General features: G+C 34.9%; 2 protein-coding genes across 2 annotated transcripts; one reads left to right on the top strand and one right to left on the bottom strand.

Annotated features, from left to right (window-relative positions):
• The first annotated feature begins 8,810 nt into the window (after positions 1 to 8,810).
• Positions 8,811 to 21,566, top strand: LOC136802551 (uncharacterized). Its single transcript, XM_067059288.1, has 6 exons — positions 8,811 to 9,445; positions 18,652 to 18,742; positions 19,212 to 19,442; positions 19,555 to 19,628; positions 20,108 to 20,288; positions 20,434 to 21,566. The coding sequence occupies exons 1-6, from the start codon at positions 9,087 to 9,089 to the stop codon at positions 21,298 to 21,300; spliced, it is 1,803 nt and encodes a 600-aa protein (XP_066915389.1). The 5' UTR covers positions 8,811 to 9,086; the 3' UTR covers positions 21,301 to 21,566.
• On the bottom strand, positions 14,278 to 16,745 carry LOC136802589 (uncharacterized). Its single transcript, XM_067059343.1, has 2 exons — positions 16,610 to 16,745; positions 14,278 to 16,470 (listed from the first exon to the last, which is right to left on the bottom strand). Exons 1-2 carry the CDS (start codon positions 16,655 to 16,657, stop codon positions 14,278 to 14,280), a joined length of 2,241 nt encoding a protein of 746 aa, XP_066915444.1. The 5' UTR covers positions 16,658 to 16,745.
• Positions 21,567 to 22,053: the final 487 nt, after the last annotated feature.

Here is a 22,053-nt window from a genome sequence, read left to right as displayed (position 1 = left end):
TGATGCATTTTAACCTGTAGATTACCAATTTCGATCTTAACCTAAGAATACCGTAAGAATATTATTCGATGATTTTCGCCGAAAAGTTAAGAATATCCATGATGAAATGAAAAAACACCATTCTTATAAAAAAAAAGCGTGTAGTAAGTTGTAAAGCAAGTAACATGGGAATATAATCAAAAATTGAAAGCTTTGAAAGCAAAAATTTATGAAGACGCCCGTCACACCTACTGTCTGCAACTGTTGAAATTGACTTTTCAGAATTGATTATCCCAACTACAGGGTAGTAACTTTGCTGGCAAAGGGAAGAAAATTTCCCGGGGAGATAAATTTCTCTAAGTCTTTGTCAAAACCTTGTTCTTTGCAAATTATCAGCTATTTCATGCTTACTTCTGATAGCGCAACGAGATAATAATAAGTAAAAAGTAAGTATATTCATCTGGTGGCTGTCGGCGGAGCCGGGAGTGAGGGAGTCTATCCCCTTTTCTATTTGCGCTAGACCTGGGAGATCGAATGCTGAGGTGGAGCGCCACACCTACTCTCAGCTCCCAATATAACTTACCGCCTAGATCAGATTACCCAATCTAAGCTACTCATCCGCTGAGTTGGCGGTGACCGGGGATCGAACCCACAACCCTTAGATTGTAAGGTGAATGCTCTACCGACTGAGCTACCCGGTCAAGTTGAGCTACCCGGTCACGTGATAATAATAGCATAGTATAAGAAAGCCACGGCTGGAATATGTACCGCATTGTCTTTTCATTTAACTACTGTTCCATCTCTGTCTCCGAGCTTTATAAGAACATCAAGATGCTCAGTTTATTATTGGTAGATAGTTTTTGAAATTTTTCTCTTATTTTCCTTTAAAGAAGTAAGTATTAACGACAAACCCATAAATTTTACTATTAAAGATGCTACATTACTGATTTCTTGATCAACAAATAGTCATCAAATACGACAGAGATAGAACAAGAGAAAGTTCAGATGTTATATCATTCCCCAGCCGTGGCTTTCTTATACTATGATAATAGTAATATTCGAATATTCCCTGGGTCCACCAATAACATAAATAATGCCTGCGGGATACTCAGGGATGAGGTTGACAAAACTTCCCTTTAAGAGCTCTGACCATAGTCGGAAAATTGATTTTAGTATCTGAACATGAAAGTTATGTTTTAGATTCTTTAACACTTTTAACAAAGAATTGCCTTTATAAATTGCTTTTTAATCAAATCGCTTAAGAGTAATTAAGAACTGAATTGCAAAAATGACGTTATGAACGGAAAATTTTTCTAAAAAGATGTTTTTTAAGCAAAATCCAGATGAAAAATTGATGAAAATCCACTATTTTGAAGATTTTGAGACAAAGAAGCATTTGCAAAAATTTTCCGCAAAATTTTTTACTGTTCGGTAAAAGATACACCATCTACTGTGAAAAATTTTTCAAAATGCTTTTTCTTCGCCGAAACTAAGCTCTTCAAAGTTGAAATACTCTTCCTCGCAAAAGTCTTCATTTTCTTCTTCATCAAATCTTTTCAATGCAATTTTTAAATTTTCAGATACAAGAATAGTTTGTCTAACAGAAAATGTATAACATGCCATAGTTTTGTTGGTTACATCACTAAGAAAACACATTTTAAACACGGCAATTATGAAAAATTCACTATGGTCAGAGCCCTTAAGAGTATTATATACGTAGAGTGCTTGGGCAAATTCTGTCATTTTGCCTACTCTGTACCCACTAGAGTGTGTCTCAAGCCCGGGGGAGGGGTACTACCCTTGCCGACCGACGGGGGTGCTCCGCTGAAGTTTGAAAAATGGACCCTACGTGGGACTCGTTTTTTCAAAAATTTTGCCGAAATTTGAGAAAAAAGTGACCCTGAAATGGAACTGAAATTCCAAAATTTTCTACTTTTTCCTCAAATTTTCCAAAAAAGACATTCTACGAGGGACTGATTTTTCTATATTGGTGTTTTTGCGACCCTACCTGGGACTCGTGGAGGTTAAAAAAGGAACCCTGACCAGCTGTAAATCCCCGTAACCCATATTGCCCTAGTACCCCCTCCCGGGGTCTCAAGCAACAAGCAACGTAGGGAACGTAGCTTAGAACCACAGCGCAGTAGGAGCAATATAGAATTCGAGAATTTCTATCTCCATTAACGACGCTAATAAAAATAGCGTAGGGGTGCAAAATTTGAGAAGGGGAGCTGGTTTTAATGCGCCGGGGGGGGGGGGCACTTAGGCACAAATGGAGGAGGGTACGAGAATATACTACCCTCGAGGGTACCTCTTTTGGACCTTTCAAAGTCCCTTTATTTTAGGGTAGTAAAAAATCACTTTTGGTGTTTGTGTTTTTCTGCTTCGCTTTTTAAAGCCCTTTAAACTTTATGTCTATTGGTTTGTTGGTTATTTTTTGCATAAAATTCTCATTTCTTGACAGATGTCTTATTGGTTTGATTTATATATTTAGAAAAATGGAAAAAAATGGAAAAAAACGTATAATTATAAAAATATTAGTGCCTTTTTATGTTTCATCTTTATTTTATTTAGTATTTTCAACACTTTCTCTCCTTGAGGTCAGATCTCTGTCAATCTTCACCATATATATCTTATTTCATTTCAGTCCCCTTTTTAGGCTCTAAAGATATAAGTACATAGGGTCCCAAATTTACTAATTTGCAACATTCTAAATTTATACTGTGAGTAGCACAGCTCGAATAAATTAACATTATCTCTAAATTTTAGGAGAAGTCAACCGTGTCATTAAAATTTGCTTTCACTCACATACAAATTTTGCGCCGGGGAGGGCGGTACTGACTTTTTGACACAACAGACGGGAGACGTGACCAAATTTTGCCTAAATGCCCTGCTCCCCGGGTTTGTGCCCCTCTTGTCTGTCTAGCAATAAGATTTTGATAGAAATTCTCACCCCCACGGGAAAATACACCGTTTAGGAGTGTCAACTGCGCACGCGTCCAAACAATTTTCCATTGTTTTGATTTTAGCGACCGCGGGAAACTTCACTCTCCCCCGTAAAAAAACGGTAGGTAAAAATCCGGTTCTCATAAGGAAACCCAGCAGAGAAACGGTAGGTAAAGAACTCCTTCCTCCTTCTAATCATATCATAACTTCTTTTCCTCTCGATGAATTTTTGTGAAATTTTCAGGAGAGATCCATAGAATTATCATTGATATTATGTTCAAATATCTAAATCATTCTCTTTCAAAGAAAAGAAAAGAATTGACAATGTTTACATTCCTCTAACCTTCCACAGTACTAAAGTTCGCATTTTTGCCTACCACCTCTGCGGTGGAGCACAGTGGAAATAGCGAGACTGCTAAACCTAAACGGTGTATTGTCATTGCGTAAATATGAGACCGGTATAAAATAATGGCGAGGACACAATTTTAGTGCCAAGTACATGGGTCATTAATTTGTACAGATCATTTGTTTTTGCGGGCTCGATTATTCAAAGATATGTTATCCGATNTATATACTTGGGAAATTCCTAACTGCAATTGCGCACATCTAGTTTCTTCTTTTCAATCTTATCACACAAAACGTTCATAAAACGCAAATATAGTTAGTATTATATTTCTTATATTTCTTTGGTTTAACTTTTTATTTTGATAAAACAGACACCCAGAGCATGCTCAGAACTGCTTGTTTGGTGTATATTCTTTTATATATTCATGGTTCTTGCAGAAAATGTTTTTGAGAAAGCCATAGATAAAAGAGCAAATAAATAGTTTTGAAGAAAAGTTTGAAGAAAAAATAAGACAATTTATAATAATAAATACTTTACACACTTCAGTTTTATTTCGTGAATATTTAAAACATAGTAAAACAGTTCGATAACTTATTCTTATATATAACCATTTTTTTATGGAATTTCTTTGTAGCGAATTAATTGGCTGACAATCAAGCAAAAACTTTTCATGTTGAGTATGTTTACATTATAAAACCAGAAATGGATAATATTTTGAAAACAGTGATCAAGTTAAAAAATAAAGGAGATTATTTATATAATACATACAAGGGAATACAATATTCTTAAGATGGAAAAATAAAAGATTGCCAAAAAGTGGAGTACATCATGAGTACTGATATAATGTGTTTTATGTGCAAATAGACTCAAGAAATTCTAGCTCTCAAATTAGATGAATAATCCCATAAAAAAGTACTTTTTACATTCAAAGTAAAAAGTTTGATGTTTTTAAGCATTATTAAAGGTACTAACAGTAATCATCAACAATCTGTAGGAAAGCACTTTTTCAACTTTCACAATTGTATAGAGTGTTGTTTATAATTCTTTTGGTAGATTGTTGTTATATATCATTTCATAAATTCTGCATTCAATCGTACTCTTTTATGCTTACTTGTAGGGGGTGGAAGATGCAGGGGCAGTACTCTCAGAGAAAATTCATAAAATGGGGGGTCATTATTAACTGATTTTGGGGTGATTTTCCCAAAAAACTCAAGGAAAATGAAGGTTTGGCACTTTATCAGGAAAATTTGATAAATTAGAGGTCATTACAAAATGCTAATTGGGTGATTTTTTCCAAAAAATTGCAAAATGTCCACCTACAATTAAGCACAGGAGGGTAATTTTTTCAGAGGTCACCAATGTCTCTTTTTGTATAAAAGTACACCATATTTTCATATGATCACGTAAAAGTAATCTTAGTTTTGTTTTGCAAGTATAAAGTGGTATGAACTCTCTCTTCTTATGACATGGCGAAACCAAAAATATTTCCTCGCATCACATTATCTTGAAGCATGCATGAAGGTTCACCTTTCCAGAAATTTCATTCTTCAACCAAATTCAATCAAATTGCTAAAATGTTGTTCCCTAACCTTTCTTCCAGTCTCTGTTATAAAACAAATTTTGTTTTGTTTTTCTATAATAGTTTTCAAAAATAAAGCTAGCTAGCTTTTTTTCCATGTGAAATTCATCAATGTCCAATGATGGGAGAAGAATCTCTCGAAACGTAGCAATGTGAAATTCATCAATGTCCAATGATGGGAGAAGAATCTCTCAAAACGTAGCCAATCGCAAATCTCTTGATCAATATGTAGCTAGATAAATTTTTCCCCGTGATATTCCCGATGCCCGATGATGGGAGAAGAGCCAAACGTAAATTTGTGATTATATTCAAGACACAACGATAAACTTCCACCAAATATTCACAAATAAGTCCTTTCCCATAAATAAATTCCAAACTTCATTTATCAAGCAAAATTGATTTAAGTTTTGTTTTTGTTGGTATGAATGCTTTTCTTCGAAAGATAAACCAAAACAAAAATGTTTCCTCAGAATGAAAGTCTTTTTTTTTGTCACTCTTCACCACATCAAACAAAAGCAGATGAAAATTCCATCACACAGAGTCTTCGTCAAAATCATTATACATTGATTGATATTGTTGTGTGATTCTCAAATTTACTGATAAAATTGAACCAAAAATGTCCTCAAAAAGATAAGTAATTGCCTGATTATTACCACTTTTCAGGACTTCAATTCCTTTCTTTAAAACACTGCATTGAACGCTTGCAAAGAAGTGAGGTCGTTTGCCGTACGAATGGCTACCCTTCAAATAATTTCAATATTTTGCCGGCGACGACATGCGACTGAAAGTTATTTTTGTAAGAGAATCTTTTACGCTCAAAACGGTCGGTCTCGTATTTTCGAGAAATTTCCTTGAACCACCTCAAATTTGCCATTTCACTGGATGCATTTTCTGAACCAGGTTCAAAATCAAAGATTTTCCTAGCACAGAACACAGCTAGATATTAATCCCGCAAAAAAAAGTCATAACAAAGATTTTTTACAGTGCGGGAAAGCTAGCTCACATAACCTAAAGATTTTTTAGCGCGGAAAAAGCTAAGTATGTCGCGCACACCACGGAAACGCACGCCATACAACCCCTGGTAAAACAAGCCGTATATATATAAAAGTTGCGAAGCGATCCAGAGCCTCCTCGATTCGCAAGTTGCAAGCAAGAAATTTAAGACATACAAACACTGTATATTCAATGGCATTTGTGAAGTTTTACTTAATACATTTGCTGCAGTCTTTCCCAATATCCTTTCATTCGCAAAAAATTTATAGTCCCTCTCTATAACAGTGACATCTGTAGATTCTCTCATTGATGAAAAATGAAGACAACAATATAAGAAAAGTAAGATGAAAACACTACAGTAACACATTCAGGGCATTTTGAATTTAAAAAAATAAAAAACAAACTGTACCCTTATAATCATAAAGGTTGGTGAGTCCAGTCAAAACACAGATTTGATCTGTAGCGTCACGCTTCACCTTCACAAAAAATTTCATAATTAAAAAAAAAGTCATTTTGCATTATCATAATATACTAATAATGTTAAAAAAAGGAAAAAACTTTCAAAACAGGACAAAGCAATTTCATATTCATAATTTCCAACATATTGCAAGGAGGGAAACCCCCCCCTCGCTTATTAAATTTTGAGATTTCTTCCAACCCCCCTGCACCCTGCTTATTCCAAACCCCCCGACTAAACGAGAGTATTAGACAAACGTGGAAGAAAATTTCCAAATTGACAGCTTTCCACATTTAAAACACAATTATCTATACCAAGTTCAAAACAGAATTTATTTCCACATTTGAAAGGTATGCAAACAAAAAGGAGAAAAGAGACTATTTTAATCTAACGTTTCCAGTCCATCTAAAAAGAACGACACTCAAATATCTATTAAAAAGCACCAAAAAAAGAACAACAAACCCTAACTAATCAAAGAACAACATATTTTGCCATCCACAACCCCGACCGAAAGTGACTGTACCACGATTCATTCATCATTTTTTGTAACAGGAATTAACTACATATGGTTTAAAAGAACGCAAAATTATGCATGCGAGTAAGTCTCTATTTGGGTGAGCTGGAAAGATTAGATGAACTAACTCATAAGCAACAAAGGTTTTTCATGTCAAAGAAGGTTCAAAAGTTCACGGCAAAAGTTAAACAAAACTTTTCCACATTCAAAAAATGCACAAAGAACATTTCAAAGTAAGTTCTGCAGAAGCTGGGTTCTGGGTTCACCTCAATTCAGCCAGTTTACCAGATGAGTTCATCTCGGTTCCATCCCCCGGTTCACCTTTTTCTAATTTACTTGCCAGTTAAGTCAATGTTGTAGAAGAAGAACTCAGTGAAATCCAATTATCAATCAGTCCATTTTGCTCCAAGGTTGAGTTAAAACTAACCTAAGTCAGTGAAAGTTATAAAATTGTCCTGTTTTCGCAATCAAGAAATTGAATCTATCAACCATCAAAATGGAAACAGATTTAGATTCTCTAGTAATGCATTTTCAAAATGAGTTTCAATATTGAGGTTGGGAACTAGTTTTCTTGGAGTGTTTGATGCCTGATCATAGCAAAATATTTTTAATTGAGACAATCAAATATTCAGATATGTTGACAATTGTTTTACTTTTCGTAGCTATTGTGCGAGATGGACAATTTGCAGAATCATACAAGTCTTGAAGCAACTGTCCATGTGGGTCATTAACTAATCTTGAAACTTCATTCTTTATTGAATGATGGTTAAAACGATTAGAGAACTCAATATGACAGATAGTTTCATACAGTTTCATATGTAGTTTTCTCTGAAGCATTATAACATGTTTGACATAATATACACTCTAAGCTAGATATGGTAAAAACAGATTCTTTTGTCTGGTGCAGAACTTTAAGATTTAAATCATAAATTTGGTACAGCAAATATATTAGACATTTTTGAGCATCAAACTGTTGAAAGTGACTGTGATCATAATCCGGCCCAAGACAAAAAGAAGGAATCAAATGGTATGTTTCAATCGGTGCATTTGACATAGCGATAAACAATTCCCTAATCATTAACTTTCCTGAGTTACCACAGTTAATGTCAAAATTATAAACAAAGTCACGAAAACTTTTGACAGAATATAATGCTTGAATAACAGAATTAAAAAAGCAGACATATTGACCCAAATTTTTTAGCCCAGTTAGTGGAAAAAGTCTTGATTGTCCTGATATTTTGACGAACACGATGAGAGAAATATAGAAATAGTGGATATTTAGGACTGTTCTGTTTTAGTCGGACATCAAATTTTTTATCTAAAAAGTGTCGGTGTTGATATTTCTTAATCAGATCAGATAGTTACAGACAGACAGACAGGATGCTGGGAAATTTAACTCTTGTGTCAAGAAAAATTTCCCCAAGTGAAAAGAAAACTATGACTGTAAAAGGTGGAGTGCAATTTCCTTCCCACTGCTAAAAGTGAGGAAAAAGTCTTCCTTGTTGGTGCACAAAGTTGTGTTTTATTGAATCCAAAATGTTATGGTGGATGAAACTGATTATATGATTTTTCCAAATGATAATCGCCACAGCAGAGCAATAAATTCACTAAACTTCCACTAAGCTTCCAGGTCGATAAAATTCTTTCAGTAAATATTCTTCGATTAAAAAATTCACAAAATGGTTTCGATAAATAAAAATAAAAAGATCGAAACCATAACAACGAAAAAATCAACCAATCAGTTGTCTGATAGTACGAGAATATCAACCAATCAGCTGTCTCATAGGTGAAGGAAGAGATACAAAATATACGGAAACGACGAAATGTCTCTTTTGGAAAAAAGCCCTAACTCGGACATTTTCGGTGCCGTAAAGATCAACTTTATTAACGAAACCATCTACCAAACCGAGATTGATACCTATATTTGGACGCGAAACAGAACCTTGAACGAAATACTTATCTACATTTAACAGACGGGAACTAAATTTTCATTTTCCTTCTGCGCTTCCCTGGTATATAGAGTTTAAAGGTACGCACACACTATAGCAAAACTGCTTCGCTCATGTATATTCGCTTCGCAATAATGTCGAGATATGACCAAAAAGAAAAATCAGCTCCGATCAGAAAACTAGATTTCACTTGAAGAAAGGGTCTTTGTTTTTTTTATGTACTAAAAGGGTTGGGGTGGTTCAGCTGAACCATTTGAACCCCCTCAGATCCGCCGCTGAATAGACTAATCCACGAGTAAATGTGAAGATAAGCAAGTCAAAAAAAGATGGCCGACAAGGTCAGGAGGCTGACATTCAGCACCCCTGGTTTCTTCAAAAATTTGGTCAGTAAAACGACACAGAATGGGCAAAACCACGATGAATCGAGTCGTAGAACGCTGAGTGACCCTGGTGCAGACTATATTCCTTCATATAATCAATCTATTCAGCAGGATCTTGACAATTTAGTGTCTGAAGATTCAGGGAATTTAAGCAGTCCGGAAGTTGAACAACAGAGTGGTCTGATAGCAAATTCTTCATTTCTACGTTTAAATAGAGCTCATTGGAAAGATAAATCAAAATTCAATCATTGTCATAGATGTGCGAAGCCATTTGGCTTTGCAGAGAGGAAGTACAACTGCAGAAGGTATGGAAATTTTGAAATTCTTTACTTTATACCGATACCGTGGCCTAAATCCGATGGGGTCTTTCAAAAATACAAACTAAAATAACAGCGAACCTTTCCCTGTGATGCAATGAAGATATTAAAGTGTCAATTAAACTGAGAGATTTGATACACTGAACTAATTGAACCAAAACATTAATTGCTTCCTACGACCCTGTCTGCCGATTCCCCGGTGCCCGGACAATCCAGGGATTTTAACATTTATTTTGAAACTTAGTGCCCCGGACGCCTCAGACTTGGTGCATTGTTTGCGCTACGCACGTCAAGATAGTGAAATATGCCTTATTGGCACTGTGATGTGCCGTACTGGCCGGGTGGCGTGCCGTACTGGCCGGGTGGCGTGTATTCCTGATTTTGCGGTACATTTAGATGGTCACGTGACGTGCCTCACAAGTGTTTCAACCGGTATTCCAACGAAGCCATATTTTGGTTTTCGTTTCACGTCACTCGCGCGGCAAGTTACACACTTGTTATTTGTCAATCCCATCGGGTGATAGGCGGTCAGGCGGCGGGCGTTCTATAACTCTCCAATTGACGTCCGGTAATTTTGAATGAAAACGAAAGAGTTAAAAAGGTTGCGCTATCAGTGAAAGTTATTGTGACATGTTATGACAGAAAGTATGATTGATAAACTTGGTGGAGTTATCAAAATAAATTTGTTGTCAAAGAAATTTAACAGTAAGTGAAAATACAGGCCAGATATCAACACATTTTATTTTCATACTATATATATAAAACAGGGATAAAAATATCAAGAAATCAATCAATCTTTCAAATTCAAATTCAGTATGTGAATAGAGCAGTAAAAATTGAAATGAAAATAGAGGGATAATGATAATTGAATACTATCCACTGATAGATCTGCGGCATTATCATAAAGCTATGCCTCCACTGATACAAGTTACCCGATCTAATTGCGACTAAAGAACAATTTTAAATAAAAGTTGTATTTTGATAAGCCTTTCTAACAGGCAGACAGGCTTTATTCCCTGTATATACTACGGAAACAAAAATCAGAGATCGGCTAGTGCATACTGATGTTGTTTGTTGTTTTTACTGAATATCACTCGTTGCCGGACAACATCTGTTTCGGAAAACTTGCACAACCATCAAATGTATTATCAAGCTTTTTTTCGATGGGACTAGATGGTTGGCATCTGAAATATCTGAAATATTAGCGAGTAATTTAAGTGCTGATTTACCGTCGTCCTCAGTCAGTCAGGATCTAGTCAAATTAGAACCTTACCGTCTCAGGCGCAGAAAAACACACATACATAAACTCGGTATTAGCGGTCATGGATAAGAATTTTCCATGTATTTTCCTTAAAAGCTGATCGAATAGCTAAGGGTTGATTGGTGTTAGAAAATTAGAGACATATTTTCCCTGCATAATACAGACCTTTTCCATATCACAATGTCATATTTAGTAATTAAAAATTCCATCATCAAAACAACATAATGATGCATGAGTCAGCTGAAGTTTATTCTACACAAGATCGGGATTAGGTACAACAGCTGCGTGCATATTTCTTAGCTCTCAAACATTTGGTGTCAGGATGTAAACAAACACTCTTGTGTCCGCATTTCCTTGGGAAAGTACCTTATTGGAACTAATTTTCGTGGGAACGAATTTTCGCGGTCGAAAAAAATTATCCGAAAAATTGCATTTTGCAGGTTTTAATTTTCCCGGTTTTTTCATTCTGGAATTTTCGTAGGTTTTCAAGACTCGAAATAACGATTTCAAGTGGGTCAGACAAAATTTCCGATCAGGGTTGCTTTAGCTTGAAAAATATCATTATTCGATCGGACATGAAGTTATTTGGGTCGGACAATGTTATTTCGTTATTTCGAGCCCTGGTATTAATTTTCGCGGTTCTGCCCTTTTTTGGACAAATTTATTTCGTTTTCCTAGGGATTTTTCAAATTTTTCGATAAAATTGGAAAAAATTGTATTTTGCGGGAATTGATTTTCGCGGTTTTTAACTCTCAAAATTTTTGGTGGACTCAAATTTTCGCAATTTTTACGAAAAACGCTAAAATTTATTCCCGCAAAAATAAGTTCCAATAAGGTGGGTTTTTGAACCTGTTAAAAAGTTCTTAGTTTTTTAAAGCTTTAGTTCTGTTAAACAGAATCATCCCAAATTTTAGTATAGTCATCTGGGGTAATTACGGGACGATTTTGACTTATTTGGGCATCACTCTGAAAGTATTAATCCTAGAGATCCGATCTTTTGATATTTTATTTGTCAAAGTATGACCTTTACACAAGATGTATTACTTTTCCTTGAAATTTAGTAGATGTTCCTAAAATTTATTTTAAAGGTGTCCTGTAATTACCCCGCATTTTGGGGTAATTACGGGACACCCTCGGGGTAAATATGGGACAGGTATAAAATGTTATTGAAAAATCCAGATATCTTTCCAAAAGGTCATGATATTTGAGGTTTTGCATTCACTTGATGACTTCAAATCCAAGTGCTATCATTTAAAGGACTTGCAACAAAATTAGTGACAGTGTCCCGTTTTTACCCCAGCTTTTTTCCCATTTTGGGGTAATAACGGGACACTTTAAACAGTAATATTTGTATAGAGCAATCTAGACCAACTGAAGTAAATTTAGATGCAAACCTTTGAAGGTTTTGAAAGACTTAGAGTGTAGTTATGATTCCATTAAACTAGGAAATCAAGTTTGTACTTTTCTTATAAAAAATAAACACTTGAAACTCAAACTTTAGTGTCCCATAATTACCCCAAAATTAAGATTTGACTATGGGGTAAATATGGGACACACTTTTTAGAGATAAGGTGCTTTGTTTGACAATGAGACTATTATAATCTCAAACCATAGTATCTTGATGCCAGAATTCAGTCAAAATATAGTCAAAGTGATTGCAGCTCTTCCTGACACTAAAGCTTGAAAAGTTCCTTCTAAAACTACGAAAATTGATTTTTATGGTGACATATGAAACTTTTGTTGAAACATCAAAAGTATATGTTAGAATATAAAATCTAACTAGACATTTTTCTAGCAGCTAGAATGACTATCTCCAAAATCCTCCCCATCTGAATCCAAATTTATAACAATAACACCATCTTTAGGGGTGTCCTGTATTTACCCCTTAATGTTAACTGTCCCGTAATTACCCCAGATGACTATATGTGCTGTTCTTGGTATTATCCCAGCCTGAATTTTTGCCAAAGAAAATTGGCAAAATTTCATCCTCCCAATTATCTTTTGCCAAATATTGTGATCTTTCACTTTGACAGTTTTGGCATCTAGTAACACGAACACCGGAATGAGGATCTTCAGCAGAATCAAAACTATAATTAGTGCACTCACTCACAAACATGAATTGGCCAGATGGAATAAACTTTTCGTGGGCTCTACAAAATACAAGCTTTTTCGTTTCAAATTTGTCCCTATTTGTCCCAAATTTGCCCGCGCCAACCCTGACGATGATCATAGTCAAAAATAGTGTGACATTTCTTTTTTCGAAAAAAAATCACATTTAAAAAAAAATTCAATAATTACCTCATCAGTGTAAAGTAAACATTGAAATTCAGATATGTTGTTTCCATGAGGTTACTATTTTGTGTTCTGTTTTTAAATTTTTGAAAAATGTTGGAAAATTGAGGTTACTAGCAATTCTACACACCTTCCTTTTATTCATCATAATTTTCATATAGATAGTCGTGGAAACTGAGAATTTTGTAACACAACTCTCAAAGCATCAATCAACAACATATCAAAAAAAGTGGGCAATATATTCAGCAGAATGTTGGATATTTGAGGTTACTTTTCAAACAAATTTTCCAATCATTCATTCATAAAACCAACTTTATCTGTGAAAAATGAATCAAATTTGCTAGCTTTTGGAATAAATATAATCCGAAAATGTGTAAGACATTATTATTCAATAGTTAGAATCATTATTTTGTTGGGATTTTGAGGTTACCTTGTGAAAAATCAAATAAACCATTGCATTATCATCATAAACCTGTTAAAATTTTGTTATGATTGCATATGGGAACAATATAATATCTTTCCTATCAATTATCTTAACTATCAATCAAAATATAACATATTATACAATTAAAACGTTGCTAAATTGAGGTTACTTTAAAACACTAAAACTGGAACATATCATATGGTATAATATTTAGTGAACCGGAAAGTAAAAAATGAAAATGAACTAAAAAAGCTTGGAGAAACATTTACTGAAAGCATTTGCTGCAAAATGATAATCACCACGCCACACAAGTTCTTGGTTGAGCTGAGCTATCGCAAATCGAGTATTCAAAAAATGTTGTCATATTGAGGTTACCAAGAGAAAATCAACAGAAACTTTTCCACAATATCATAATTCGGTCAAAGTCATGCATTGCAAGAATGCAAGAAGTGCATTCTAACAGTAGTAGTACTTTTCCTAACTATCAATCATAATATAACATTACAATTGAAACAAAATGTTGCTAAATTGAGGTTACTCTAAAATACTGAAACTGGAACATATCATATAGTATAATATTTAATGAGTTGGAAACTAAAAAATGAAAATAAATTAGAGAAAACCTTGGGAAAGTATTTACTGAAAGGATTTGCTCGTAATCATAATCAGCTTATAAAGGACATCACTATAGAGTTATTGGTTTAGCCTATCTATCAAGTATTCCAAAAAATGTTGTCATCTTGAGGTTACTATCATAAGCCTGTCAAAGTCTTTCTAGAATTGTATATATATATTAACAGTTATATAGGAAAACATCTAACATTATAGAAGATGAACAACAATCTAAAAGGTTTGAATACTTTCTGAGTATGCTATAACGTCAAGATAGTCTCGATTCCATAAGTGAAAACTGTTCTTTTTTATCTCAAAACAAACGAACGGATAAACGATGTTAGCTCTGTAGAAATATACCACTTTATTCATCAATTTATATTTTTGTTTTTTGTCGTTAGCATCTTCCCTTTCCAAATACCTCCCTTTTATGTATTTTTCTCCTTTCAAAACCTTGTGCTGGTAACCATCTTCAATATTATCATCATCTGCCACCAGCTCCTCACTCTCAATTTTTATGAACCATACACTGTCAGTTGAGCTTTCGCTTGCTGCTACAGCACAAACAGAATCAGGAATGACCAATTCCTCACTGATAACATGATCGTCGTGGGAAGCCTCTGATCTCAATGTTGTTGTTTTTAAAATCCCAATATCAAGTTGAAAGTCTTCAAACAAGTTGCATGATCCATAGTCTTCCTTGCATACGTCACAAATACACAGACGACTCGCAGCACGAACTGAAAAATCAGGTTTGAATACGATCACTCCAAACTTTGATGAACCATCAACAGTTGGAAAGACTTTAAGCTTAGCATTCGAACGTTCTATTTCGACTTGCTTGGTTGTAATTTCTTTGATGTCGTAATTAAGATGATCACTACTCAACAAATGCTCTGAAAGATATGTAACAATATCATTAGCATCTCCAAAGAAGTTTCCTTCAGCTACTGCTCTTCTGATCGTTGTTTTTGCGAGGCCACCAACGTGGTCGACCTCCCCTTTGCCATGTTCAGCAATTCCATAGACCCTGATCACGTTGGTGTTGAGACTTTTTGCAAGAGTCTGCATACTATGAAAGTGGGCTGAAGATTTGTACTGAGAAGAGCAATTATCGCTTTCTATTATTATTTGATCAGTTTTTTGGACTTCCACATTTTTTAACATTTCCATTATCGAAACTTGCACGAAATGCTGGTCGTGTTTTAAGTCATCGGATACATACGCATGATATGATTTTTCACCTCTGATTTTGGAAATGCCTGAATGGACAGTTACCTGCTGATGTGACCAATGAAGCGATTGGGGCTCGTATTTGACTGGGATAGAAAGATTTTCAGAGAAATCTACATCCAGTAGGATTGTGTCAAAGCGTTCTTTGAACATTGAGAGTGTTTTCCTGTAATGTTTGAGTTGATTACGATGGTGGATAATAGAGGCAAGTTGCTTCTCGATAAATTGTGTGATGAACTCAAGGCTCGCTGGTGTGGAGACTGCTTTAAGCCGAGTTACCTGCTTCCCTTTTCGGGTTACCATCTCAAGCAGCTCAAAATGCTGCATAGGGACTGATGTTTTCTTGTCATCACGCTCAAGGATTTTCGTCTTTAAAGTCTTCCAATCTTTTTTGATGTCATTGCAAAGTGTAACTTTATCTGGTGTACATTTCCATGAAATGTATGTCGACTCTTCCTCTTTACCACACTTCTTGGTTAGACAGGTGAAGAAACTGGAATAGTCTTTAACATCGCCAAGATCTATTTTTTGTTTATTACAATTATCGATTAAAGCTTTGATGGACCATCGAGCATGAAGATGCTTCTTACAGCAACACATTTCAAGATCTTTGGGTGTTGCTGGTCTGATATAAAATGGTTTCAATGATATAAATGCACCATATGAGATCTTAAGGCCACTGATGTTAAGAAATTTATGATACAACACTTTATAGGTTTCATTCAAAATACTCCAGTTTGATTGATAAAAATCCACCTTCCTCTGGACAATCATTGTGGTTGTAGGTATAAATTCAAGATTTGCTTGTACTTTTGGTTTATCTTTTGCTCTTAGCTTTGCAGGTCTCGATGTTAGTGTCGAAGCGGTGCCTTTCTCATGCCAAAAGTCCCAAACTGCTTTCCGAACTTCAAAAGGTAACAGCTTACGTCCGCTTTTTGTTGGCTTTCTGGTGAAGTTGAATTGATCTAAGATGCCCAGCTTTTTCAAAGAGAGGGTAATAACATCAACTTGGTCATCAGTATCCAACTCAAGCTCAGAAATGAATGTTGCCAGATCTTCAGATAGCCTGCTCTTTCTTTTTCTTGTATTATGCGTCATTGAATGATTGGCAATATCATTAACGTTATTCTTCTCTGGAGTTTTGTCAGCACTTCTAGGCAAAGGCGCAGCTGCAGGTGTTGAAGTTTGCTGCTATAAAAGAAAGATTTGTGATATAAAACAGGACCTAACCTAAATAAAAATGAAACTGAAAGATGAGCAAAGAACTATCGATTATCATATAACTTGGTTTCTGTTAAAATCTGAAATTCTGATAGTTCTAAACTCTTACTTTTCTAAACCGTATAGCAGTACTGTTCAATCTTTCTGGAGTCTCCATATTTGTTGATGTTTCTCTGCTAGGCTGAGACTCTTCCAAATGCTGCTGTTCGTCTAAGCTAAAATCAATATAAAAATGAATAAGAATTTATAAGAAGTATTTCATAATAGTATAAATAATTTCTAAGTTGATTCTGGACTGCTTCAATTTGCTTTAATGTAATTGACAAACGCTTACCTTTGAAAATCCATTAGCACACTCATTTCCAAATCACTAACAAAGTTTTCTTCAAGTTCAATTTCTTCAACAACTGGTCGACTGAAAAAAAATCAAATATTGCCTTAAATCTTGTATGCTAGAGCTGGCTAAGAACAAAACACAAAATAATCCTTTATCCAAATAAAAACTGGTACTACAGTAATACTACTTTAGATACCCCAGTAGGTCCACGCATATCCCCACTCACTTAAAAATTCTCACAAAGTCACTGAGACAGAAGTGTCTCAATAAAAGCTGTACCTTGTAATTGGAACCATGGAAGGGTACTCATTATCCAATTCTTCACTTGTAATTGCTTTCTCCCTCAAACACAACACACTGTGCGATTCAAAATCATCCTTAATCCAAGAACCACAATTGTTACATTTAACTGTTTTTTTGTTTACATGAGTTTTTAAATGTCTTTTCATTTGCCATGGTTCTTTGAAACGTTTGAGACAGATTGTACACTGTCTATCAGATTTGTTTGTCTTGCATGTTTTATGATGCCTGGCTAGGTTTTCTTTTCTGTCAAAACTTTTAGAGCACTTGTCACAATTAAACTTTTGAGTATTTTCTTCCAAATGTTTCTTTTTGTGCCTTGCAACACTTTTAACATGGTTCATGATTTTACCACATTTCTCACACTTCCAAGAAAAAGGTGCCATTATAACTATTCATTAACTCTTATTTCATTAATTCTTCACTAAAAAGAAAAAAAACATTAGTTATAATTAACCTGTCTTCATCACTAAAAAGAAAAAGAACATATTGCTTCAATTTGGTTTGACTGATAACAAAAAGTCTGCTTTCACTCTGATCAAATGTATTGTTGCTATATCTACACAAAACAAAAATGGACAATGCAAGGTTATCTTTTGCAATGGAATAGCTTCTAAACATAAACAAATAAGAAGCAAAATGCTAAACATTCCTGTTTGGTCTTATATTATTGTTACTATTATCTATCTACACAGTCAGCATTTTCATTTGGAAGTGCGTTAACCTCATAAAACCTACATTTTTCAAATTCTCAGACTATTTCTAATGGAAAAGAGAGATCTTCACCAATAACTAGCAAATAATAATGAGAGTAATCTAAAATACTATTATTTTATGTTTTAAAAAATAAACATATTTTTAATAGCAAAATGGAGTTAATTTTGCTACAACATAAAACATAAATAGCGTCAAAGTAACCTCAAAAAGTCAACATAATTTACTTCTTTCTTAATTTGTTCATGTTAAGAAAGATATGAACAGGTCACATTGCTTGATTTCCAGTTGAAATGATATAAAATAATATCTCACCTGTCTTTACAAGTCATCTTATTTTGGTAACCTCATTTTCTCAACATTCCTAGGAAGGTAACCTCATTGAACAAACAAAAAATGAAAATTTGGCCTTTTAGCTACATAGATATCAAATTATATTACAATCTGACCTGTAATAGTAAAGATATCAAGTTTAGAAAAGGTAACCTCGATTTTGGAACCTCAAAAATCCAACATTGATTTTTTGCCTATAGCCTTAGTTTGGAGCAACCTCAAAATTCCGTGTTTTCTTTAAAAAATTGTTTGGCCTTAGCGGGTGGCTCCTAAATCAATCACCTAAGGGTAACCTCAAAAACCCAACCTGCACAGCCACAAAATGGATACAGCTTGAAATGTCACTTTTACCCTTTTCATTTTTGACTACGATCCGATATACTCAGATTTGAATGTGAGCAATCTTAATAAACAAAATACTTATTTAGAGAATGTCTTTATTATAATTTGTTTGCGACTTTTTTTAGATGCGGGGAGGTATTTTGTGAGAAATGTTGTCAATACCGCAAACGGTTGAATGCAGATTGTCAACCTGATCCTCAAGGAAACATCCATAGGGTAGGTAGTTTGTAAAAATCGAAAACAAAGCAGTGAAGTTACACCAACTAAACTTACCAACATATCTCATCAATTTATCTTTATATCCTTTTATATTTAATCCAAAAACTACATTATTTATGATCAATGCCGTATTTCTTTGCGTCTCTCACAAATACGTATCCTTAAGAGCAGCGTTTGTTATAATTAGATATACGTTTTATAACCACAATTCGACCTTAAGATAGGTGTTCTATCATTTCCAACTGGAATGGAGGTTGAAACTTTAGGAATATATAGTTTTTTTAAAGTATATTTTAAGGAGTATGAAAAGCCGTTTAATTTGTCGTATGTACTGTCATAAACAGTGGGGTTTGTTGATTTATCGTTGTTTTCCAACTGTGTTTAAGTTTATAACCATCTTGAACTTGAGTGTTTTCAGTAGATCCATTCCCAACATCTTAATCGTGAGCATTCTGAAACATTTCAGGTATGTTACAATTGCTCTGACCTACACACACAAGCACTTGGAGAATGTAAAAGCCTTACTGAAGAATTCATTGAATGTCGTAAAAACAAGCGCATCATTGTTTGTGAAGAGTTGGATCGACTGGTGACTGGGTTTGCTGATAACGTTCGTCCTGACCAAAAGTTGAAAAACTTCGCGGATTCTCTACTGGGCATCAAAGTACCAGAATGGCAGAAAACTCAAAAGTGGCTGGTATGTTGTCTTTTCTTTCGAATGTTAGTTTTAAAGGAAAAAACATGTGATAAAATCTTGTGTGATGCGAAGGGAATTTTCTTATGAATTGCATGCAATTCTTTTCATTCAGGAAAGTCAAGAAGTTGAATGGTGCACGAAATGTCAATCTAAATTCACCATCTTTAATGTCAAACATCATTGCCGGTATGTTTACTCAGCCAAATTTTGCAATTATCATTATCAGCCTCTTAATATACGAAACTGTTTGTTGGTCTCGCAAAAACAATGCAAAATTACTTGTTACATAAAAAATGAGACATGCTTTTTAATATCTCATACTGTGATACAAAATTTCTAATGTCAAAACGTTCTACTAAATCAATTGTGGTTTTAGAAAGAAGGCATTCTATAAACCGTATTTCTCCATATTTTGGTATTGATGGTTCACTTTAACAACAGCAATCTTTTTGCTAGCCTTGTACTTGACTCTTCTTCGCAGAAAAGACACGTAAAAATCGCCTCAAGAGTTCACGTGCTATGATTTTGCAGGTGTAGCCCATCATTTTCCATAGCAATATCGACCTGACTTTTTATAGTGCAAATCTAGCTTTGAAGGAGCGTTCCATTATCTTGTATTTAAAGTTATATCATTATTACTAATCAACAGACTCGTTTTTTTTCAGTGTATGCGGGTCAGTATTTTGTCGTTTCTGTTGCAAGAACGACCTGTTGTTGTATTATGACGAGCATGGACGAAGTACAGCTCGTTTGATCAACGTTGTTGGCTGTCCTGATAAAGAACCCACCACGTGCTCCTATCTCCCTGTCTGTATACTCTGTCATGCTGATCTAGAAGAGTACCAGGTATTCCCTTACTTCTATGTTTGTCCGTCTCCCTGTCACATTTATAAGCACATATTTCTAAATTCATTTTCCAGCTTGTTCAGATAGACAACAAAACTGACTGTTATATTCGCTCAATTCTTATAAAACTTTGCTTGGGATTTAGGTACAGCAGTTCCACCTGATCATCAACGAAGTGGACGGAGAAGAAGGGAACATCGGACATGTCTCTCTCATCCTGGAACGATTGAGAAACGTTGAAAGAAAGCTGGAAACGACCTTACCGCGATTCCAAGAGAAAGTGGAAGCTTATCTGTACGAGCAACAGTACGAAACTGTGGCTGGTGAATCCAAGGTGACGGACTTTGCAAAACTTCAAGGAGATATCTCAGACTTATTTTCCAAGTACACGGCCATCATCCAAGGTTTGAAGCAAATTCAATTGACTTCACCTACGGAGATTCGAATCATGAAAAACATTGTTCACGTCAAATGTGCTTCGTATAATGATCAAATGAACCTCTTCAAGAAATTGAAATCAACTTTGAATAAATCACTACCAGCTGAAGAACTCGAACAATTACTTGAATACACCAATACACAGGCTATTAATAATACTTATGTTACCGCTAGACAGCTTGGGTTCGAAGCATTGGCTCTAGCTGAGAAATACGACTTTGATACGGAGATAGCTGAACGGCTGAGTGAGATTGACGCCGTGTGTTTCCAGGAGTTGAAAAAGTTCGTCCTTTCCACGGGAGATGACTGGGCAATCCACCATAAAATATTGAACTCCTTACTGAAAGATCAACTTGCTAAAAAGAAGTTGGTTTCTCCTAGTCAACGTGCCGTTCAGAAGCAAGGTCCTGAGTATGTGCGTAGGTTTTTGATCCAAAGAACGTTCACCCTTGTTTATCAGATCTCGACAGCGTTGAAAGCCAAATCTTCCGAAGAGAAATTCCAACAATCGAAAGAAGCGTTGAAAGTTTTGTTGAACGATTTAAATGAAATGGTCAACCCTAATTGTTACTGAAACTCACTCAATTCAATGTTTTGTTGACTTTCTCACGCTGAGAAGAAATCCAGTTCTAATGCATTCCACCTTATTTTTATTGTACTGGGAAACTGTTAGCAAGAAGGTTGCCAACAATGGTAACATGTGACTGCGTTTGGAATTGTTCATGTTTTTATGTTGTCTTTGCTTATTTTTAAATTGAAATTATCAAATTTGGGATGTGCCAGTCAGTTGGGTGACGGGCTTTAAAAAGGATAATAAGAAACACATTCATATACACAATACACAGTAGACTAATAAACTAGTCGGTTATTACTTATAACCTTATAATAAAACTGTCAATCAAATAATGTAAACACTAATTAAATATTCAGCGCGCGTGAGAGAAAAGGAAAATAACCGACTAGAAGCTTCTTCCAACGCCTTTTTTTCTTCACCTAAAATCGTAAGGAGAGACATACAGATTTCTGTATGTCTGACCCGTGCGGGATTGCATTTATTTTTCTTTCTGTTTATTGCATTTTTGGAAATGCTCATCTATTTATATGTTCTCATGTTTAATGTTACTATGAAATATCATTTAGTCAAAAAAGTTGGATGGATTCTCAAAAACCTAAAAAAGGTTGTAAAATTAAACAACGTTTTTTGAGGGAAGAAGCTTCTAGTCGTTGAAATTCAGAAAAGAGACGCAACTTCACCCCTTCGATTCTTTTTATTTGGAGCTTGATTTTTTGTATATGGGTCTGTTTTCAACGACTAGTTTATTAGTCT

The sequence above is a fragment of the Clytia hemisphaerica genome, unplaced genomic scaffold (assembly GCF_902728285.1).
Source record: "Clytia hemisphaerica strain Z4C2 unplaced genomic scaffold, Clytia hemisphaerica genome assembly, whole genome shotgun sequence".
NCBI classification, from domain to species: Eukaryota; Metazoa; Cnidaria; class Hydrozoa; order Leptothecata; family Clytiidae; genus Clytia; species Clytia hemisphaerica.
The sequence above is the reverse complement of the archived record's forward strand: the minus strand, read 5'-3'. Positions and strand labels throughout refer to the sequence as shown.